The following is a 17,940-nucleotide window of genomic DNA, read 5'->3' on the forward strand; positions in this document are numbered from 1 at the left end:
AGTGACTACAAAATAAAAAGAACCTAGGCAATAGGTATTAGCCAAAACTACAGGGTAAAGTTGAGAAAAGGAATAGGATTTTGGTCTCAAAACACCTTCCACAAATTATGTTCTGGCAGCAGAGAAGCTGGGCAGAGTGCCTCAAGCACAAGACAGAAAGGCACACACCAGAGACAGAGCAACTGCACTACAGTTGTGTATATGTTTGTGTCCCCATGGTGAGATGTGATGAGAACAGTTTCTGAGATATTATGGCCTCAAACACACGCATGAAGAGGATAGGTTCAATCAAGGGACAGTCTACCAATGGACCAGCTCACAGTTTTTTCAAATGACCAAGGCTATAAGAATTATAGGTTAAGAAATATCCATATGGAAGAGGGCCAGCTATGACTAGGTTGCCTAAAATAGGAAATGGAATAAAGTGAGAGCAAGCCCAGCTCTGGCATCTTATAAGAACTTGGTGTCAGCTCTTATGTCTCTTCTTAGGGATAGTCATGACCTCATTTGAATTGCACACTGAGAAGCACCAATGACTTGAACCTAGCATGTCACACATCTGTGACTGTTGGTAACACCTAAAGATACTTGAATATGATGGGCTTGCCAATCTAAATCTGGCTATACTTTCTGTCTGGAAGTGATGCAAGCAACTCTATCCACCAGTGTAGGAGTTTGCTCATTCTTTCTGTGCCCTTTTTCTCTTACCTTGGTGACATACACACAGCCTGGTATTTGCAAAAATAAAGAGGGACTATATCCCTTTGACGAAGGAACTGGAGGAGCCTCATTACAGTGAAAAATGTTTACAATCAAGAAATGAGACTAGAAAATAGTGGTTTCAAACTGGATTTGAGCAGGAATGACACAAAACAGACAGGTACAAAGTTCATGCATCTAATCTTAATGTTTACATATTTGTAGTACCCCACACAACTGTGGGCTCCAGCAACTTAATTCCATAGGCAACTTGGAATAAGGGTGGGGGTTAGCATTACATACCATACATCCCTATCATACTATGTATTTTCAGTCCCCAAAAGGTTATTTCTTAAAAGAAAAAAAAAAACAAAACTGAGCAGTCTATTTTGCAAAGGCATGTAACAACAAAACTTGCACACAATTATAAAATCCATTTGCTTTTAGTTAAACAGAATTTGATGAAAAAATGTTCTCAGGACAGTTTGGATTAAAGCCAGCTATAAATGGCCACCTTCTGAGAATCAATAATAACCAAGAACTGTGGAGATTCAAATGGTGTGCACAAATGACCCAAGAATGCAGAACTCAACTATTTAAAAAATTTATAGGAAGATACTTCTGATTCCCCAAAGCCTGTCTCTAAAAGGAACTTTTGAAAGACCAGATACTAGCTTCCCTTTCTCCTCTATCTCTTAACCCCAATTTAGCTCCCTGCCCTGCAAAAAAGCTCTCAATGGTCTTCTTCCCAGTTGGAGGCCCCACTGAGGGTTAAGAGCACACTAAAAATCACAAAAACATTATCAAATGTCTTAAGGTGCTAAAGCCACAAGCACGGAAAACCTACTTGAATACTTTTATTTGTTTTCTTGAAGACAGTATCACTATGCTACTCCTGAGCTCAAGTGATCCTCCAGATCAACTTCCCAAACAGAATATGATGACATGGTACATGCCACCACATCTGGACAAATCTACTTTTAAAGAACATTTAGTATGGATGTGTACTGGCAGTATTTGAGGCAATAATGCATTTCACAACTACCCCCAAAACACCAGTCAGATATCAGAAATTAACAAATTGACTTTGAATGTTCCAATAAAATTAATGGATGGGATTTATGAAGAAATCTGAACGAATGAAAGCTACTCATTTTGTACTAAGGAAATGCACCAATCTCTCTCTCTCTCTCTCTCTCTCTCGAAATGCACCAATCTCTCTCTCTCTCTCTCTCTCTCTCTCTCTCTCACACACACACACACACACACACGAACCCAACTATAGGGAACAGAGACCAACTTCAGGCCTATCTCATTTTGTACTAAGGAAATGCACCAATCTATCTCTCTCTCTCTCTCTCTCTCTCTCTCTCTCTCTCTCTCTCTCTCACACACACACACACACACACACACACACACACACACACACACACACACACACACACACGAACCCAACTATAGGGAACAGAGACCAACTTCAGGCCTATCTCCAGGCCTCATCATCTCAGTCACCACGTTCATTAGTGCCAGTGGGGGCTACATGCAGGTTCTGGTGGTCAGTGACTCAGCACCAGGCAATCTTTTGAAAGAGAAGGACAGAGTCTAAAACATAAAAGCAGAATACATGCAGCCCTGGCAGAACTACAAATGTATCTGAACTAGTTTTAAAGGGATATTTTGCTAGCAACCTGGAAATGCTAACTCTATTGCTTACTTTGAGTGGGAAAAACATATTTTAGGTACTCAATCCTTTCCACATAAAGAAAACAATAACAAGTTTGCAGGTTAACAAAGAATATATTAAAAGTTTACATTCTTTCCACAACTGCATAAAAAAGCAGGCATCTTAAATAATTACAAAAAACAATGAGCTTTCTATACTTGTAAAAATTAGTACAATTAGAAAAACATTTACAAGAATATCTCTACTATCTAAAGATTTACAGTGGTGAAAGACCTATTTATTTCACTAAACATCTGCCTGCTAGCTGAGATAAACATTCTCTAAAAAACTGTTTACTGCAAAAAGTGATTACTGTTTTTTATTAGTTTCTTAGCATTTGAAATAGTTACATGAATGGAAGGATAGAGTTTGACATCAAAATAAATTCTTGCAGCCCGATGTCTTTCAAGATACAGTATAAAAAGCAATAGAAAAACCACAACTGCATTATAAATGTTTTTGGTTCAAAAATTTATTTGAAATCTTATGTTTTCTTCCTAGACAAAAAAAGGTGACAAACACTGGTAATTTGTAAAACCTAACAGATATGCAGAACCTGTATTTAGATCAAAAATACATTTTTTTTTTTTGCAACAATGTTACTTTATAAATCTTCAAAAACGTAGCACAGGTTCAAGTGTTGGGGCAGGAGCTGGCAATGCCAGGTCTGGAGGTTATCACTCTGTAACTACACAGGAGATGACCATGCAGAGAGATGGTCTTAAAAGAAGTAACACTCTGAGGAGAGACCATTCACTCACCACAGGGAAGAAGTTCAGTGGACAGCTACCTAGCCTGGCACTAGCTTCATTCATCACATGGTGGACACTTTTAGTTTCATCTCTAAAATGCATAGTTTAAGAAAGCAGATGGCAAGAATTAATAACTGCAACCTAATTTTATTTCCCTTCTTTGCAAAATTTAAGAAACAAAATAGGAAATGCAGACATATTTAGGGATTTCTGATTGCTTTTTCAAGTGAAAAGATAAAAGGCAAAATTCCACATATAGCTTCTATAATATACAAAGTCAATTAGTAATTTATTAAAAAAAAAGTTTCAATATCAAGATTGCCTTTGCTACCATGGGTGTAGAATGCTGGTGAGCAGATGGGCCAGTGTCTCTGTTAGATCACACCTTGAAAATGTGAAGAAACAGCTTGTAGCAAAAGTGAATAGGGAATTTGCATCCCCCTAATTTCCTTTCCAGGAGTGATCTTCCCTTTGTCTTTTGAAATATTTCACTGAACTTTGGATTCTGCCTATGGAGAGATTTAATTATAACCTGCAAGGAACAAAACAAAAAGCAAAAAAAAAAAAAAAAAAAAACAAAAAAACAAACAAACAAACAAACAAAAAAACAAGAAAAAACCAGAGGAGCCCAAACCCTAAGGTACCAAATCAAGTAGCAAAAACTAATTTTGGCCTCTTGCTAGTGCTTTAATCCACGCTTGCATATCATGTAGTGACATTTCCACTGCTGTCCACTCCAATAACCCCACAGAAGTACTCACAAAAGACAGGCAGGAAATGTCTATGTTGTGTGTACAGTTCTTGGAAAGCACATGGAAACTGCAACACGGCATTTCCTCCAATCTCTGAAGCCTCTAGAGAGAGAATGGTGGTCTAGGATGTGGTAAGGCTATGCTCTGCTAACCTCATGCTAGCACTGCTTATCTCAATGACACCCGAGTTTCAAGCTGACAGAGAGCAGACATTGTCAGTTCTAAAGCCCCAGTTGAAAGCCATGCTATGAACACACCACAGACTTTAGCGGCTTTCACAACTAAGCTGTTGCAGCTGACTGTAGAGGACCCCACAAACACGCTTCTATTGCTCTGCCTCCCTTAGAACAGACCATCACTGATTGTATGATGTAATTGACAGATTGTTCTTTTATTAAAAAAAATCTAAGTGTGACTATTGCTGATTTAAAGTCTCACAATTTTCATACAAAAAGGAAGTTTTATAGGACCACAAAATACCAAGTTTTTTTCTTATCAAGTGTTAGGATACTTTACTAAAGTTGGGGCTTGCCTTTTCTTATTGCTAAAGTAGTCTAAAATCTGACTCAATACTGCAAATGACTCCCCTTCTTCCTTGTATGTTTTTTTGGCCTTAGAAACATGGCTAAAGGTTACCTCAAATTTAGGTGTCTGCAATAATCAAAAACAAAACAAAACCAACAACAAAAAAAAACCAAAACCAACCAACCAAACAAACAAAAAACCCACTTCCCAAGCATCCCACTACTCAGAAACCAAAAACCTCAATCACCAACATTAGTCCAACTTCAATAGTAATAGAATCAAACCCCTGCTGCTGAGGTCCAGAAAGCTGTGAGGTCATTTCTAGCCAGTATTAATTCATCCCAAACTTAAAATTCAAACATAATAATTTCCAACCTTTATTATTATTATTTTTTCAAATATTCTGTCTTAGGACACAGTTTACAAGCCAAGGGCCTGCTACTTTGTGATAGGTGAAAGGGGTAGGTCCTTTAATTGTGTGTCTGCTCATGACTCCAAAGACTGAAGGCCGTCTTGAATGTCCTATGGCAGAGCTTGCACATGAACTGTCTTTTAAATGTGATTGCTGAAAGGGGTGGGGCGTGGTAGAAGAGGGTATCTGACTCCTGGGGTGCAAACAGCTTCTCTGTAGCTGGGGTTGGGTTCTCAGGCAGGCCTGTGGGGCTGTCTGGCTCCAGGGGCTGAATCTTGGGCAAGGGTGGCGGAGGTGGCAGAGGTGGTGGGGAGGGGGAGTTTGTGGGCACAGGACACACCTCTGATTCTTTCTGCACAGGCTCCTCTGTAGCCTGAGACATGTGGGTCTGGAAGTGACTCCAGAGTCGGAAGTTGGTACGGAAGGCTTTGTAGCATACGTGGCAGATGAAGGGCTTCACAGAACACAGCAGCTCCTGGTGCCGCTCCAGCTGCTTGTGTGCCGTGAACATCTTTCCGCATTTCTCACAGGGCCATAGGCCGGTCTCCTTGCTGGGGCCAGCCTCCCTGGGAGCTGCACTAGCCTCAGGAGCCTCCTCCTCTGCCTCCTCCACAGGCTCCTCTTTGACTTGGACTTTCAGTTGCTTTGAAAGACTCAAGTCTTCAGGGAGGCAGGAGGAATCCTCAGAATCAAAGTTCACTTGCTCTGAAGAGTCGCTAAATGCTGTATCCTCTTTTGGAGTGGCCACATGGTTTACCTTGCTGGGCTCAGTCTGAGGCCTGGAAGCGGCTGCCACTTCACCGTTGTGGTCCAGGGTGGCCAGGGCGAAGTTCTCTGCTAAAGCCATGTTGTTCTGGTTATGCACTTCTACCTGGTGCCGCCAGATGCTGAAGGAGGACTTGAAGGTGCGCATGCACTCCAGGCAAGTCAGCTTTTTGTACTCACACCTGTCCTCATGTTCCTGCTTCAGTGCGGGAGAGAAGAACCTGAGGCTGCAGTAAGGGCAAACGGTGGCGTTCCGGCACAAGCGCTCGTGGTTGCCTTGCTCTAGAAGAGAAGAGAGCTTAGCATTACAGAGGCGGCACGGGTAAACCTCCTTGTTCTCTACCGCGCGTGCCAGAGCCCGCTCTTTTGGCTTAGCAGCTCTGCTTACTCCGAGGGGCCTCTCTCCTGGGTGCATCTTTATGTGCTGCTTAAACTGAGAGAGAAAGCGGTATGCCTTGCCACAGTAGGCACAAATGTAGGCCCCTTTGGCTCGGGAGCGCAAGTTCCTCTTGATGACTTGCTGTGCTGGGGAGCTACTCTGTCCCTGGAAGCCAGGCTTGCTGCGCCTCAGCTTAATGATCAGGGCCTTCTTAATCTCCCTCTCTCTCACTATGTCAATCAGCTTTCTTTGGAATTTCTCATCCAAAACTGCATGGGAACTAGAGGCTGGCGATGGGTTCTTCACTATGCCGTGTTGGGTCTGACAGTGTGTCCACACTTTGAAGTTGGTGTGAAACCTCTTGTGACAGATGTCACAAGCGTAAGGCTTCTCTGGGTTATGGTACATGTTAACATGGCGGTGAAGACCCGCAGTTGATCTAAAAATCTTAAGGCAATGTTTGCATTTAAATTTTTTGTTTGGTCTCGTCCCCTCCAACTCACCAAACTCCTCTCTGTTTAAGTCAGAATCTGGGAAGTTGCTGTCAAGGGAAGGAGGGCTCCTGCCCTCTTCACAGTTCTCTTCTGAGACAGCAGGCCCGTGTTCATTTGCCTTTGCCTTCTTCAAGGGTGACCTTCTGTCTGTCTGGAACCTTCTCTTTGCTGGGAGTCTGCTCATATCTCTCTGGTCTTCCTCTGTTTTGAGGGGCAGGTCTCTCGTAGCTGCTGCTGCTGCTGCTGCTGCTACTGCTGCTGCTGCTGCGTCTCCTCCCACAGTGACCCGGATGATGTCTGAGGGGTCTGACAGTGGGCTGCTGGGTTCCGTCTTAATGCGTACCTCAGTCACAGGGGAGGCTTCCTCCCTGTCTGTTGACTGGGAAGCACTAAAGGACCTGAGGCGATGAGGCTGGAGCACTTGAGGCCTGTCATCCAGAGCTTTTTTTTCACTGCAATCTTTTAAAGATGACTTTTGAGACATCGAACAGAACACACTACCCGGTGCCTCATTTGCCGCTGTGGATGATCCCTGGGATGACTTCAAATCTATGGAGGGGGAGTAAACAGGAACCTGGCTGTCCATAGACAGTGACCGCCTGAGGAGGCTTTTCACTAGTGGGCCACTTCTGTCAATGCTCTGGTTTGCAGAAGCAGGCCCACCAGAAGGGACCACCAGCCCTAGCTTAGAGTAGTAGAGCAAGTTCCTATCCTCTCCCTGACCGCCTCCTTTGCTAGTTTCTTTTAGGAGATATGGAGTCTCTGATGAGCTATGAAGAGACAGAACAGGGGGCCGTGGTCTCTTCAGAGCCAGCTCTATAGCTTTCCCCTTGGGAAGCTGGCTGCTCACCCCTGGTTTATCATCTGTGGCCTCCCTGTCCTGTGAAGGCTTTGGGGGCAGGACTGTATTTCTCTTTACCAAACTGCCCCTATTAGGATCATCCAAAGCCCCAGCCTGTTCCAGAGACTTTGCATATACTGCAGCACTATCCTTTGTCCAGCTCTTTTCAGTTAAGGGCAGACTATGAAGCTGCTCTGGCGGCTTGGCCACATGTGGCTTACTGATGGTGGTCTTGACTGAAGCACTGGGGGAGGCCCGGGCAGTATGGCTGAGGTCCTGCATGGCTGGACCACTGGCTTTCCCTGGCACTTCACTTCTGCCCTGACACACAATGACACTTCGCTTTTGAGAGCTGGTTTCATCATCTTCCACTGGCACTCTTTTCCTGTTGGGACAGGCTGGAAAAGGAGCCTGAGGGGCTTTGGCAACGATGTTGGTCAGGAAGGAGATACCAAGGCTATACCCCAGCTCCTGCACAGCAGCAAGGCTGCCCTTCTCCACAAAAAGGGAAGAAGAGTAAATGTAGTTCAGAACGTTGTCAAAAGCGTCAGGCTCACAGAAGTCCAGCTGAAAGACAGTCTGTGCCTCGTTCTCCTTATTCGTGAATAAACTCTGGAAGTACTCACTGCTGGCAGCCAAGACGTTCTTATGAGCTCGGAATTTCTGGTCCCCAACAATCAGGAGCACGTCACACAGCTGTCCCTTGAGGCGCTCCTCATTGAGGGCACTGAGCAGAGAGATAGCATGTGCTGGGTTGATGTAATGCAGCAGTCCCTCCATCCTGCACTTTATCTGAAAGACAGACGGTGAGGCCATCACCATTTGTATTCTACCAAAAGGCCTGCTCAAAATTAATAGTTATAGACAGAGATGACACTTGAAGATTAAGTTGAGCATTTAGGGTCCTTACCCATCTGATGCTTAGTTACACTTACTTTATTCATGAAATAAGTATGAATTGTCAGAATTTTTAACCTGGCTGTAAAGCTGATTAAGGGGTTTGAACTGAAAGGTCACTGAAATTTTGAGAGAAAGCACCTTGGTGGGCTAGACACTAGATTGTGGTGCCAGCTTCAGCCTGTGAGCTGTACATAGGTTTGTGTGTGAAATAACAACTGTACTTTCTTGCAAGGGCGTGGCAAAGATCAAATGAACGAGTATCTACTGTAAACACTCAACAAGTGTGCTGCTAACTGCCAGGACTGCAAGAATAGGTTTAACTTAGTAACAAAGGAGAAGGTACAGATTACCACCCTATCTCTGGTGAACTAGGCAAAAGCAGGCTTTTCATGTGACATGATGTGTGGGCTCTGCTATATGAGCACCTCCTTTCTGTGATCTAGTTTTATATCACTGTCTCTATTTACAATATTGTCATGAAACTGGGGGTGTAGTTTGTAGTAGAGTACCTACTTCGCACATGTAAGACTCTGAATCTCATTACCAGCACCACAGTGTGTGTGAGAGAGTGTGTGTGTGTGTGTGTGTGTGTGTACATACAGGTGGGCTGGGCAGAGACAGAAAGAATCAGACACTATTTTTTTTTAACTATTAGAATGTATCCACAGTGACTAGATACATCTTTGATAGATTAGTCTAGAAAGAGACTGCTACTGAGAACCATTCTCAGCACCAGATGCAAGTCAACAAGTCCAGAGCTCCCAGCTCTCCAGGGTCAGCCTTTACTAGTCACTTGGAGACTATGCTCTTTGGCTTTCAGAGAGAACAGAGTGCAAGATGCAGACAGGGGTGTGGCTCTGCCACTGGCCTTTCAGCTCTGCCCCAAGAAATGAAGCTAGCACCCACCAGGTTTTCCTTCACTTGCCTGTCTTCCTTTAACAGTGACATGCAGCTCTTTTACAGTTGTAACAAGGGCTTGGATGAGATCCTTTTTTTATTCTAGCCATTTCTATTTCTCACTCACTCCCAGTTCACTATAGGAACCATACATCTGTGTAAAGACACAGCTCATCTTTTACAAGGGTCAGCAGAAAAGCACTGAACTAAGACTATCTCAAGGCTGATTCAGCCATGCATTAGCCGTCTGTAGCACTGAGAATTTCTGAAGATGTTGACATAGGGGAAACAGCAGACCAGAAGTAATGATTGGGCAGATATTTGTCAAGTAGTTCTTGTTTTTAAACTCAATTTAATGATGTGAAAACAGCAATAAAAAAAAAAAACAGATAAAGCACAAAAAGAGAAAATGTGAGAAAGTACTAAATGTGGCAAGGGCTTGGGAAACCTGTTTCAGTTACAGACAGACATATCCCTATGTGGAAGCATGCATTCAGTTGAGTTGTAAAAGCAGTTTTCTGGGAGGTAAGAGTCACATGTGTTTTTGGCTAGTCAGTCACTCTGAGCCCTAGTCTTTTCCCTGCACAGCAAACAGAGGCAGTGACAACTTCCACACAACACTGCTGAGGGGCAAATGGGATGATTATCCCATCACTCACTCAGCTCCTACAAACAGTATCTACCTACCGTCCATTAATCTGGTCATGGAAGTACATTTGGGAAGACTCAAGAAAGCAGGGCATGAGCCTGGGGATTTTGAAGAAAAGACAACACAGCAGAGGTAAATACTAGTGTGATATAAAACTGGAGCCGAGAGGGGGGAGTCATGGACAAGACCATCTCAGGAGTCAGACTATAAGGCTGGGTAGCTGTGAGGGGGTTTTACTCTGTAGGAAATAGGTAGCCACTGGAGGGACCATAAGCAAAAAACCTGAGTTATGTCTTAATTATAACAGTTCTGGCTTCTTTGCAGATGACAAAGCAAAGGGCATAGGAGGAGTCTACTGTCATGATAGCAGTAGCATGGGGTTGTCATTGAGGCAGAGCCACTGAGTTTTCTAATGAAGTAACTACAGAACAATGGGAAGAGTCAACAAAGATCTGACAGGACAGGGAAAAGGATGGCCTTTGAGATGGATCTGACAGAGAAATGAGACTGCTTCCCTAACTCTCCTTTTCTAAGGGACTCAGTTCTGACACTCTACAGCGAGTGACAATTCATCAATCTTCCTTTGTGCACATCTTTTTATTTCCTTTTTTGAGCTTCCTGGAATCTCTGCCCAAACATCTACATCTAGACCATTGTATCAGGCTCTACTTTTGAGAGAAAAACCAAGACACCAAGACGACCCAAAAATACAGATGTAAGCTATGATCCACCTAGAATGTACTAAAACTCTACTAACCACAGCCTAGTTCCTGAAGTTTAGTCTTGCACAGGAATAGCACACAACAATCTGTTGACAATATACATTATGTAGATACAGAGAAATGTCTATGGATATCATAGGAGATGCAGTACAAGTGACAGCCACTAGCACCAGGTGAAAGGCAGACGAGGGAACAAAGCTTGGGGAAGAGTCAGGCAGGAAAGGTGAGAGGAGCTGCAAGGAGTATGCGCAGCACCACAAACGAGAGCAAGAGTCATCCTGGGAACTGTCATCACCCTAAGGGCTTAGGTAATCAAAATGAAGACACTGCAGATTATAAGCAGAAGAGTGACACCCATTTCTACAGTCTCTACAGAGACTGGAGAGAAGGCCAAGTGGCATGGATTCACCTCTACTTACGGGTTGCTTTTACACTTTAAGTCAATTATGAGGACTTGAAAGCAATGGCTCTAGTCCTGGTCTACCTAAAAACAAGGACTATTTGAATTCTTGCATTTTGATTACAGTAAGTGTAACTGCTTATTGAGTTTAGCAACTAAAGTATAGACACTGCTTGAGAGATCAAACAAAGAGAAAAGCAGAGCTGCGGAGTGTTGTCTGGCAATTCAGCACACTGTGGCTGTGGAAGTGCAGATGAATCCTCCAGACCTGACTTCTCAGACCTGACCCTTTGACATCTCAGCTGCTTAGCCCTCACAACAGCAGTTGTGCTGCTGGGTGTACTTTCTCAGTGAGTGTTAAAGAGTAGCAGACTCTGTCCTGTATGAATTCACTATCACTCAACAGCAGCAACAAATCTCATGTACATACCATGAAGCTATCACTGTCCCTGGCTTGCTCATCTCCACCTGACTCATTATGTAGAAATCCCATCAATCAATCATGGCAGAAAAGCCTGGAAAGAGCAGCCGAGACAAACTCCCCTAAAAAAAGATTCTGAAACAGGCTGACTTCCTTATTACTTGGATCTTCCTATAAATACCTTCCCAAACTCTCCAAGATGGTTTTACTTAATGTTTTCTGAAGATTTAAAAGGGGGAGAATGGAGAAAATTGTGATGGTGAAAGCTCATGGCAGACAGCTATCCATGGGGAAGTCTTCAGTCTACTGCCACCTATCAGGAATATAATCTTAACAGGACTGCTCATCCTTTCTGAACAGTAGTGTCCTTGCCTGATCAGTGCTAGCCCTACCTATACCATGTGTAAATCACATGAGACATAAACAAGGCAACTTGTGAAAAGCCCAGTCTACAGAGCAAATCCCACCTGGCAAGCACACATCTTTCTTCTCTCTTCCTCTCCCGAGTGTTTGTGAGCCCGCTGTACACTGTGCATCATAAGAGGTGCTGATGGTGGGAGGTGAGCTCGTTGGCTGGCTTCCTGTTCTCCTGCACCTCACATTCCTGTGACTGGGCAGACAACAATGTGATAAAGAAGGCATAGAGTGTGGAAGAACACCAGAAGGCTATCAATGTGGTCAGGAGGTGGTAGGGTGGAAGAGTGAGTGACTGGTGGGAATAAGGAAAGGCTTGGGATTTACTTCATATTGATGTTAAAGCCAAAGACTCATAACTTCCAGAAATTTTATATGGCCCAGGCTTAAAATCTTTTGAAGTTTGCCCTGGCCTCAAGTCAACTCCCTATAAGGACCCTAAAGCTCCTCACAGCTGGACTCAATAAAATTACTTCATGCCATCACACTAATGCCTATGACATACTAGATGCTGAGGTGAGACAGCTGTATCTTAACATAAATTAATTCAACCCAAGCATTTCCATCCTTATGCTACTTGGAATAAGGACTTTGAAGTTTAAGGAAGGTGGGCAATTTTGGAATAGAGTATTCTGGAGACAGATTCATAAGAAAGGGAAGCACACAGTCAGAAACTCAACAGGATACTATAAAGGGAAGGTGAGGAAGTGCAAGGATTCAAATCGATCTCCCCTATTTCAATTTAAAAGACTGGTGCCATAGCAAAAGATCTTTACAAAAGAGCTAGGCTCTGGGACTAGTCCAAAAATGCACACTAATAGCTCTGTGGGAAATGTCCCTTTACTAACCTAAGGCTAAGCTCTGGGAATACTGCCCCTCTGCAATGTTGAAGAATACTTACATAAGCCTAACATAACCCAGGAACTAGAGGGATGCATGTGAACATCAACATCCAACATTTAAACACACACACACATACACACACATACATACACACACACACACCCCTCATCCCCAAGCTCTCACTCTCTACATGATTTTACTACATGGTGACAGGAGGCTGGCTGAGCTTCAGTGTTATCATCACTCACCTGGTAACACTGCAGACATCCTGAAATTATCTAAAGTGCCTCTGGTTTCAAAGCCAGACAGGCTTAGGGGAATACTTCATGGTGTCAGGTTACTGTACTGCATTTCAACACATTTCAGCCTCCCTCTCTCTAGTTCAAATTTGGTTCAAGGGTAGATTATCAGCCTCAGTCAGGAGGATGGCTCCACTGTAACATAGTTTAGGCTCTTAGCTATGCTGCAAACAAGCAGCTTCTGTTGGTCTGTTCTGGCCACTCAGCAGCCATTGCTTCTTCTGCAGAAACCCTCTGCATTGGTCTGGAAGAATATTCTTGCCTAGCAAGTGCAACCTGATGGTTGTAGGAATACACCCAAGACCAGGCCAACTAGAAACTTTCTCCCTAGATTATGGTTCCTGCGAAGACAAAGGCAACAGTTGAGTGGAGCCGAATGACTGATCTCAGTGTGGTCTGAGAGCTCATGCTCTAGTGCCTGACTTGTACATTCCTGTAAGTGGTTTGGTTTTGTCATTCCTGGCCCAGGGTTTTTTTTGTTTTGTTTTGTTTTGTTTTTTTCTTGATGTTTAAGCTTTTCCTCGAGCCTCAAGAGATCATGTATTTTTCATTTTATTTTTTAAAATAAATCCCCTTTTTAACCAGTCAGTTTCTGTTCTGCCTTATTTCTGCATGCTTCTTGCTCTTGTCCTAATCTTTCATGTTTGTCTTTCATATGCTAGATTCCTCAAGAAAGGCTTCCATTAGTGCCCCAGCATACACTATCTTCCATGAATGCAGCTTGCTCACTGGCCCTCTACAAGTGCAAGGCATGGTTAAATATATCTGAGGGGTGTTAATTACATTTTTTTTTTTTTTGAGACAGGGTTTTACTGTGTAGCCCTGGCTGTCCTGGAACTCACTCTGTAGACCAGGCTGATAATTACATTTTTTACACAGGGATATTCAGAACAGAAAAAGCCCTGTTGTCTAGAGATAAGGAAACCCCAAAATTCAGTTTCAATGTCTTAAATGTCTTCATGGAGACAGAGGTGTAAGAGCTGGTGTAGTTCCCAGCAGTGCAGAGGGAGCTTAGGAACCACCTTGATATAATACTGAATGAAGTTATAGTCCTGACTATCTTAGTTAAAACAGAACAGGCTAAATATAAAACCTATTAAAAAAAAAGCCTCTACAGACTCCTTTATTCAAACTACTCTTAAAATTCTTTAGTTACCTACTGTGGCTTTTTCCTGTTTCTGTTCCTGAGACACAACCTGCCCATCTGACCTCCTCCACTACTCAATCTGAACCGTCCAGATTTTGCCAAACCCCTTTTGCAGCGCAGATCAAGTTCTAATCCTTAAGGACTCCTTTAGGGCTAAACACTCCCAGTCAACATCCTAGTTTGTTTGTTGGAAGTCCTAACTTCTGTACCTTACAAAGGAATCATATTTGGAGCTGAGGTCTTTAAGACACAGCTAATTAAGTTAAAATGTGTCTTAATCCAAAAAAAAAAGAGTGATGTCTCTGAACAAAGACATTAGATCAGAGACAAACATGGAGGGAAGATCCTATGAGGACACACAAGGACGCTATCTGCAAGCCAAGGGAAGAAGTACAGTAGAGACCTGGCCTACCAACACCACTTTCATCTCCAATTTCCAGCTTCTATAACTGTGAAAAAATAAGTTTCTATTATTTAGGTCACTGAGTCTGTATACTAAATTAAAGCAGGCCAACTAAACAAACACAGTCCTAAACTTACTTAAGCTTAGAACAAGTAAGCAAAATACATCATGTAGCACATGTCTATAGTGCCAGTTCTTGACAGACTGAGGCAGGAGGATTATGAGTTCAAGGCCAACATGGGTTGGAGTCTCTTGTCAAAAAGGCAAAAAGCAAATGCCTACTGCCAACAGTAGGCACAACAGTTATCACACAGAGCAGGTACACCAATCAACACATTATGCTTATTCCCTGGCATATGCTAGTTGGCTGTGTGTCCCGCCAGGACTGCAAGCTCTTTAAAGTCCAATATATTACTTTTGGCACTCCTCATGATGCCCAAATTGAGATCTTACACAATACATATGTGATTATTTTTCACTCCCTACTCCAATTTAAATTAAGGAGTAGAAATGAAGCTTTTTGACTGCTTACTCTAAATAAAGCTGGCCACTTTACTGACCTGTTTTAGACTACAGGGGTTTTTCCCCTAAATTATTTCTCTAGAAAAACCCAAACTACAGACTAGCATACAAGACTTCTCTGACTGATATCAACTCACCTCTGTACCAAACCTGGATGGCTGTGGTAGTTTGAATAGGCCTGGCCCCAATAGATTCACATGAGTGAACTCATAGGGAGTTATATTATTAGGAGATATGGCCTTGTTAGAATAGGTGTGGCCTCCTTGGAGTGTGTCACTGTGGATGCAGTGAGGTCTCCTATGCTCTAGCGATGCCCAGTGTGGACACAGTACCCTTCTGCTGACTTCAGATTAAGATGTAGAATTCTCAGCTCCTCCTTCATTACCATGTATGCCTGAATGCTTCCATGCTTCCCACCATGATTATAATAGACTAAACCTCTGAAACAAAAAAACAGCCCCAATTAAATGTTTTCCTTTATAAAAGTTGCCTTGGTCATGGTATTTCTTTACAGCAATAAAATCCAAACTAAGACAGTGGCACTCCTTACCATCTAACCCACAAATCTGCACTTCCAGTTTCTGAAACCCTAACGTGTCTTTTATCTCTCCTTTACTTGGCCACTTTGTACAGAAGGATTCAGAGGGAACTATAAAGCTTTTGTAACTTGCCAACAGCAACACTTCACCGCTCTGCAATGACCCCGTGGTGATCTCAATGCATCAGGTTTATATGTGGCTCCCTCACAACACCCCACATGCTCTCCCAAAAAGCCCTTGTTTTCAGTTGTGAATTCCTAGCATAGGACTTAGCAGGTATCTACCACATAAAGAAAGCTCACTAGACTTGGGGATTGGACTTGTTGATCTTTATCTCTCCAGAGTCTGTAGAACCCAGCATGGGGGCGTTTTCTCAGCCTTTCCTGAGCTTTTGTGACTATATTAACAATTGGACTGACTCCATCTGTATCTCTGCTCAGACTTCTTCAGGCCCCACCCCCTTCCTTCTAAAGAGATCCATCTCAGTGAAGTCACTTGTCCTACATGGCACCTGTGATCCACACTTTCACACCTGTTTGTCTTCAATCATCACCTTCTTAGGTTGGATGATGCCAGCCATATCTCCTCTGGCAGAAAATTATTCTTTCCTTTGCCCTTTGGCCAATCTCTGATACTTGTAAATCCAGCCCTTTAAGCTCTAGTACTGGGACAACTAAAATGGCTTCTCAGTTATCTCCTTGTCTAGAGACCTCTACGCTACTTCTTTTGTTGCTGTTGTCATATCTAATATTCTCCACCACACAATACTGTCAGTTCCTCAAGGGAGAGTTTCTATTAACAATTTCTATTTCCTAAGAATGACACTCCCTATACTTTCAATAAATACTAAATGAAAACACTATGCTGTTAAGTGCATCGGCTGAATTAAAGAGTCATTTTTACGTAAGCCAAATTTCTACTTTAACGTCAATATTTAGGGGTAAGGTTAAGGGTAATGATTAATCACTAGAAGTGGAGGAAGGTTTTCAGTGGAAACACTAACATGGATTAACCTACTTTCAGCCTCTGAAACAAGGTGGGAGGACCATGAAACAAACCCAGGAACTTATGACTCAGGGTCATGCTGATGAACAATCACCAGACTATGCTGTAACACAGATAGATGTCCAAAGATGTAGAAGCGATTGGAGTTCATGCAACACACAAAAAAATGCCAAGCTTCAAAGGGCGGCTCAGTGTCCCCCAACACCACCCCTGTGTCGGGCAACCTTAGGGAGTACCTGTTTAAGGCTCTCTGTACACGTTCTGTAGTGTGCGGTTCTCCAGAACCCAGAGCCTCGGGGGCACATATGTGCATGGTTCTTTGATTACAAGGTGCAGTCTCTGCAGAGGAAGCACTCAAAGGTGCTCCAAATAACCAAGCCAGGGAGATGGGGGAGACCCCGGCCAAGATGTGAGCTGCAGGGAGGTCTTCCGTGCTATGTCCCCGAAAGAGGGTCTTTCTCCTAAGAAAAGCCTTGGGCCCGAGGGTGGGGGTGAGGGGTCCGATAGGGTGTGCATGGGCAAACGAGGTGGCCCCAGAGGTGCTGGCTGCCAGGCTGTCACGTTCCAGCCGCTGCAGGTGTGGGTGCCGCCGCCGCCGCCACCGCCCGCCAGTTTCCCAGCCCCGCGCGAGCGCGCGCCGCCCGCCCGCCCCAGAGAGCGCGCCCTAACCCGCAGCGGCGTCTCAACGGCTATGCTGTGGCCAGCACCCCAGACGCACACCGCGGCTACTCAGGCCGCCCGGGCCAGGGTGAGCAGCTCAGCGGCCTGGAGGCTGAGCATGCGTAGGAGCGAGGGCGAGGCCAAATGCGGGCAGAGAGCATGCGCAGTGCTTGGACACGCTCGACTACGTGGGAGTCTGGGCATGCTCGGTGAGGACCGCGGCCCCGCGCACGCGTAAAAGGGCCCGACGCCCGCAACCCACTGGTGGAGGAAAAAAAGAAGAGAAATCACCTCAGAGTTACGTCAGGAAAGGCCGCGTTTTGCGGAGAGGCCGTAGTCCCCGACCGGGCCCGACGTCCTCCTAGGGCGCGGAGCGTGACGGTTACTCACCGCTCTTCAGCCCTGGGGCAGGCGCCAAGCCCCTTTCCGCTCACACTCGGCTCGCGCAACCCGCAGCCTCCACTGCCGCTGTGATTCCATCCATCTTGAATTTGACGTCATCCCACACCAGGGATGAGGTCATCGCAAGCAGCGCTCGTCACGTGCGTGGCGCTGGGATTGGGTGCCGGGCGGCTGGGGGCGGGCCGAGGGCGGGCCTGCGGGAGCGCGGCCGCGTTGGGTCCGGCGCGTTGGTGCCTCTCCGGTGAGGCGCGGGCACGAGCAGCAGAGCGTAGGGACGCCCCCAGGGTACGCATGTGGTCGCGGAAAGCCCCTGAATGCGGAATGTGGAGCTATCGGGAAAATAGCTCATCTCCATTTCTTCCTCCTGGAGAAAGC

The 17,940-nt window shown here is 44.5% G+C and overlaps 1 protein-coding gene across 14 annotated transcripts; it reads right to left on the bottom strand.

Moving 5' to 3' along the window:
- Nucleotides 1–835: 835 nt before the first annotated feature.
- Zbtb21 (zinc finger and BTB domain containing 21) lies at nt 836–17,668 on the bottom strand. Of its 14 annotated transcripts, none has more exons than XM_030248927.1 (4): nt 17,455–17,667; nt 11,799–11,935; nt 7,969–8,134; nt 836–5,910 (listed from the first exon to the last, which is right to left on the bottom strand). In XM_030248927.1, exons 2-4 carry the CDS (start codon nt 11,868–11,870, stop codon nt 4,922–4,924), a joined length of 1,227 nt encoding a protein of 408 aa, XP_030104787.1. In that variant the 5' UTR covers nt 11,871–11,935; nt 17,455–17,667; the 3' UTR covers nt 836–4,921. The 14 variants fall into 14 exon arrangements, with proteins under 14 accessions (XP_030104787.1, XP_006522924.1, XP_030104788.1 ...); XM_006522861.4 differs by having other exon boundaries at nt 11,799–11,941; XM_030248924.1 differs by having other exon boundaries at nt 884–5,910; nt 6,511–8,134; nt 11,799–11,941; nt 17,554–17,667.
- Nucleotides 17,669–17,940: the final 272 nt, after the last annotated feature.

This window comes from Mus musculus, chromosome 16 (assembly GCF_000001635.26).
Source record: "Mus musculus strain C57BL/6J chromosome 16, GRCm38.p6 C57BL/6J".
Taxonomy (NCBI): Eukaryota; Metazoa; Chordata; class Mammalia; order Rodentia; family Muridae; genus Mus; species Mus musculus.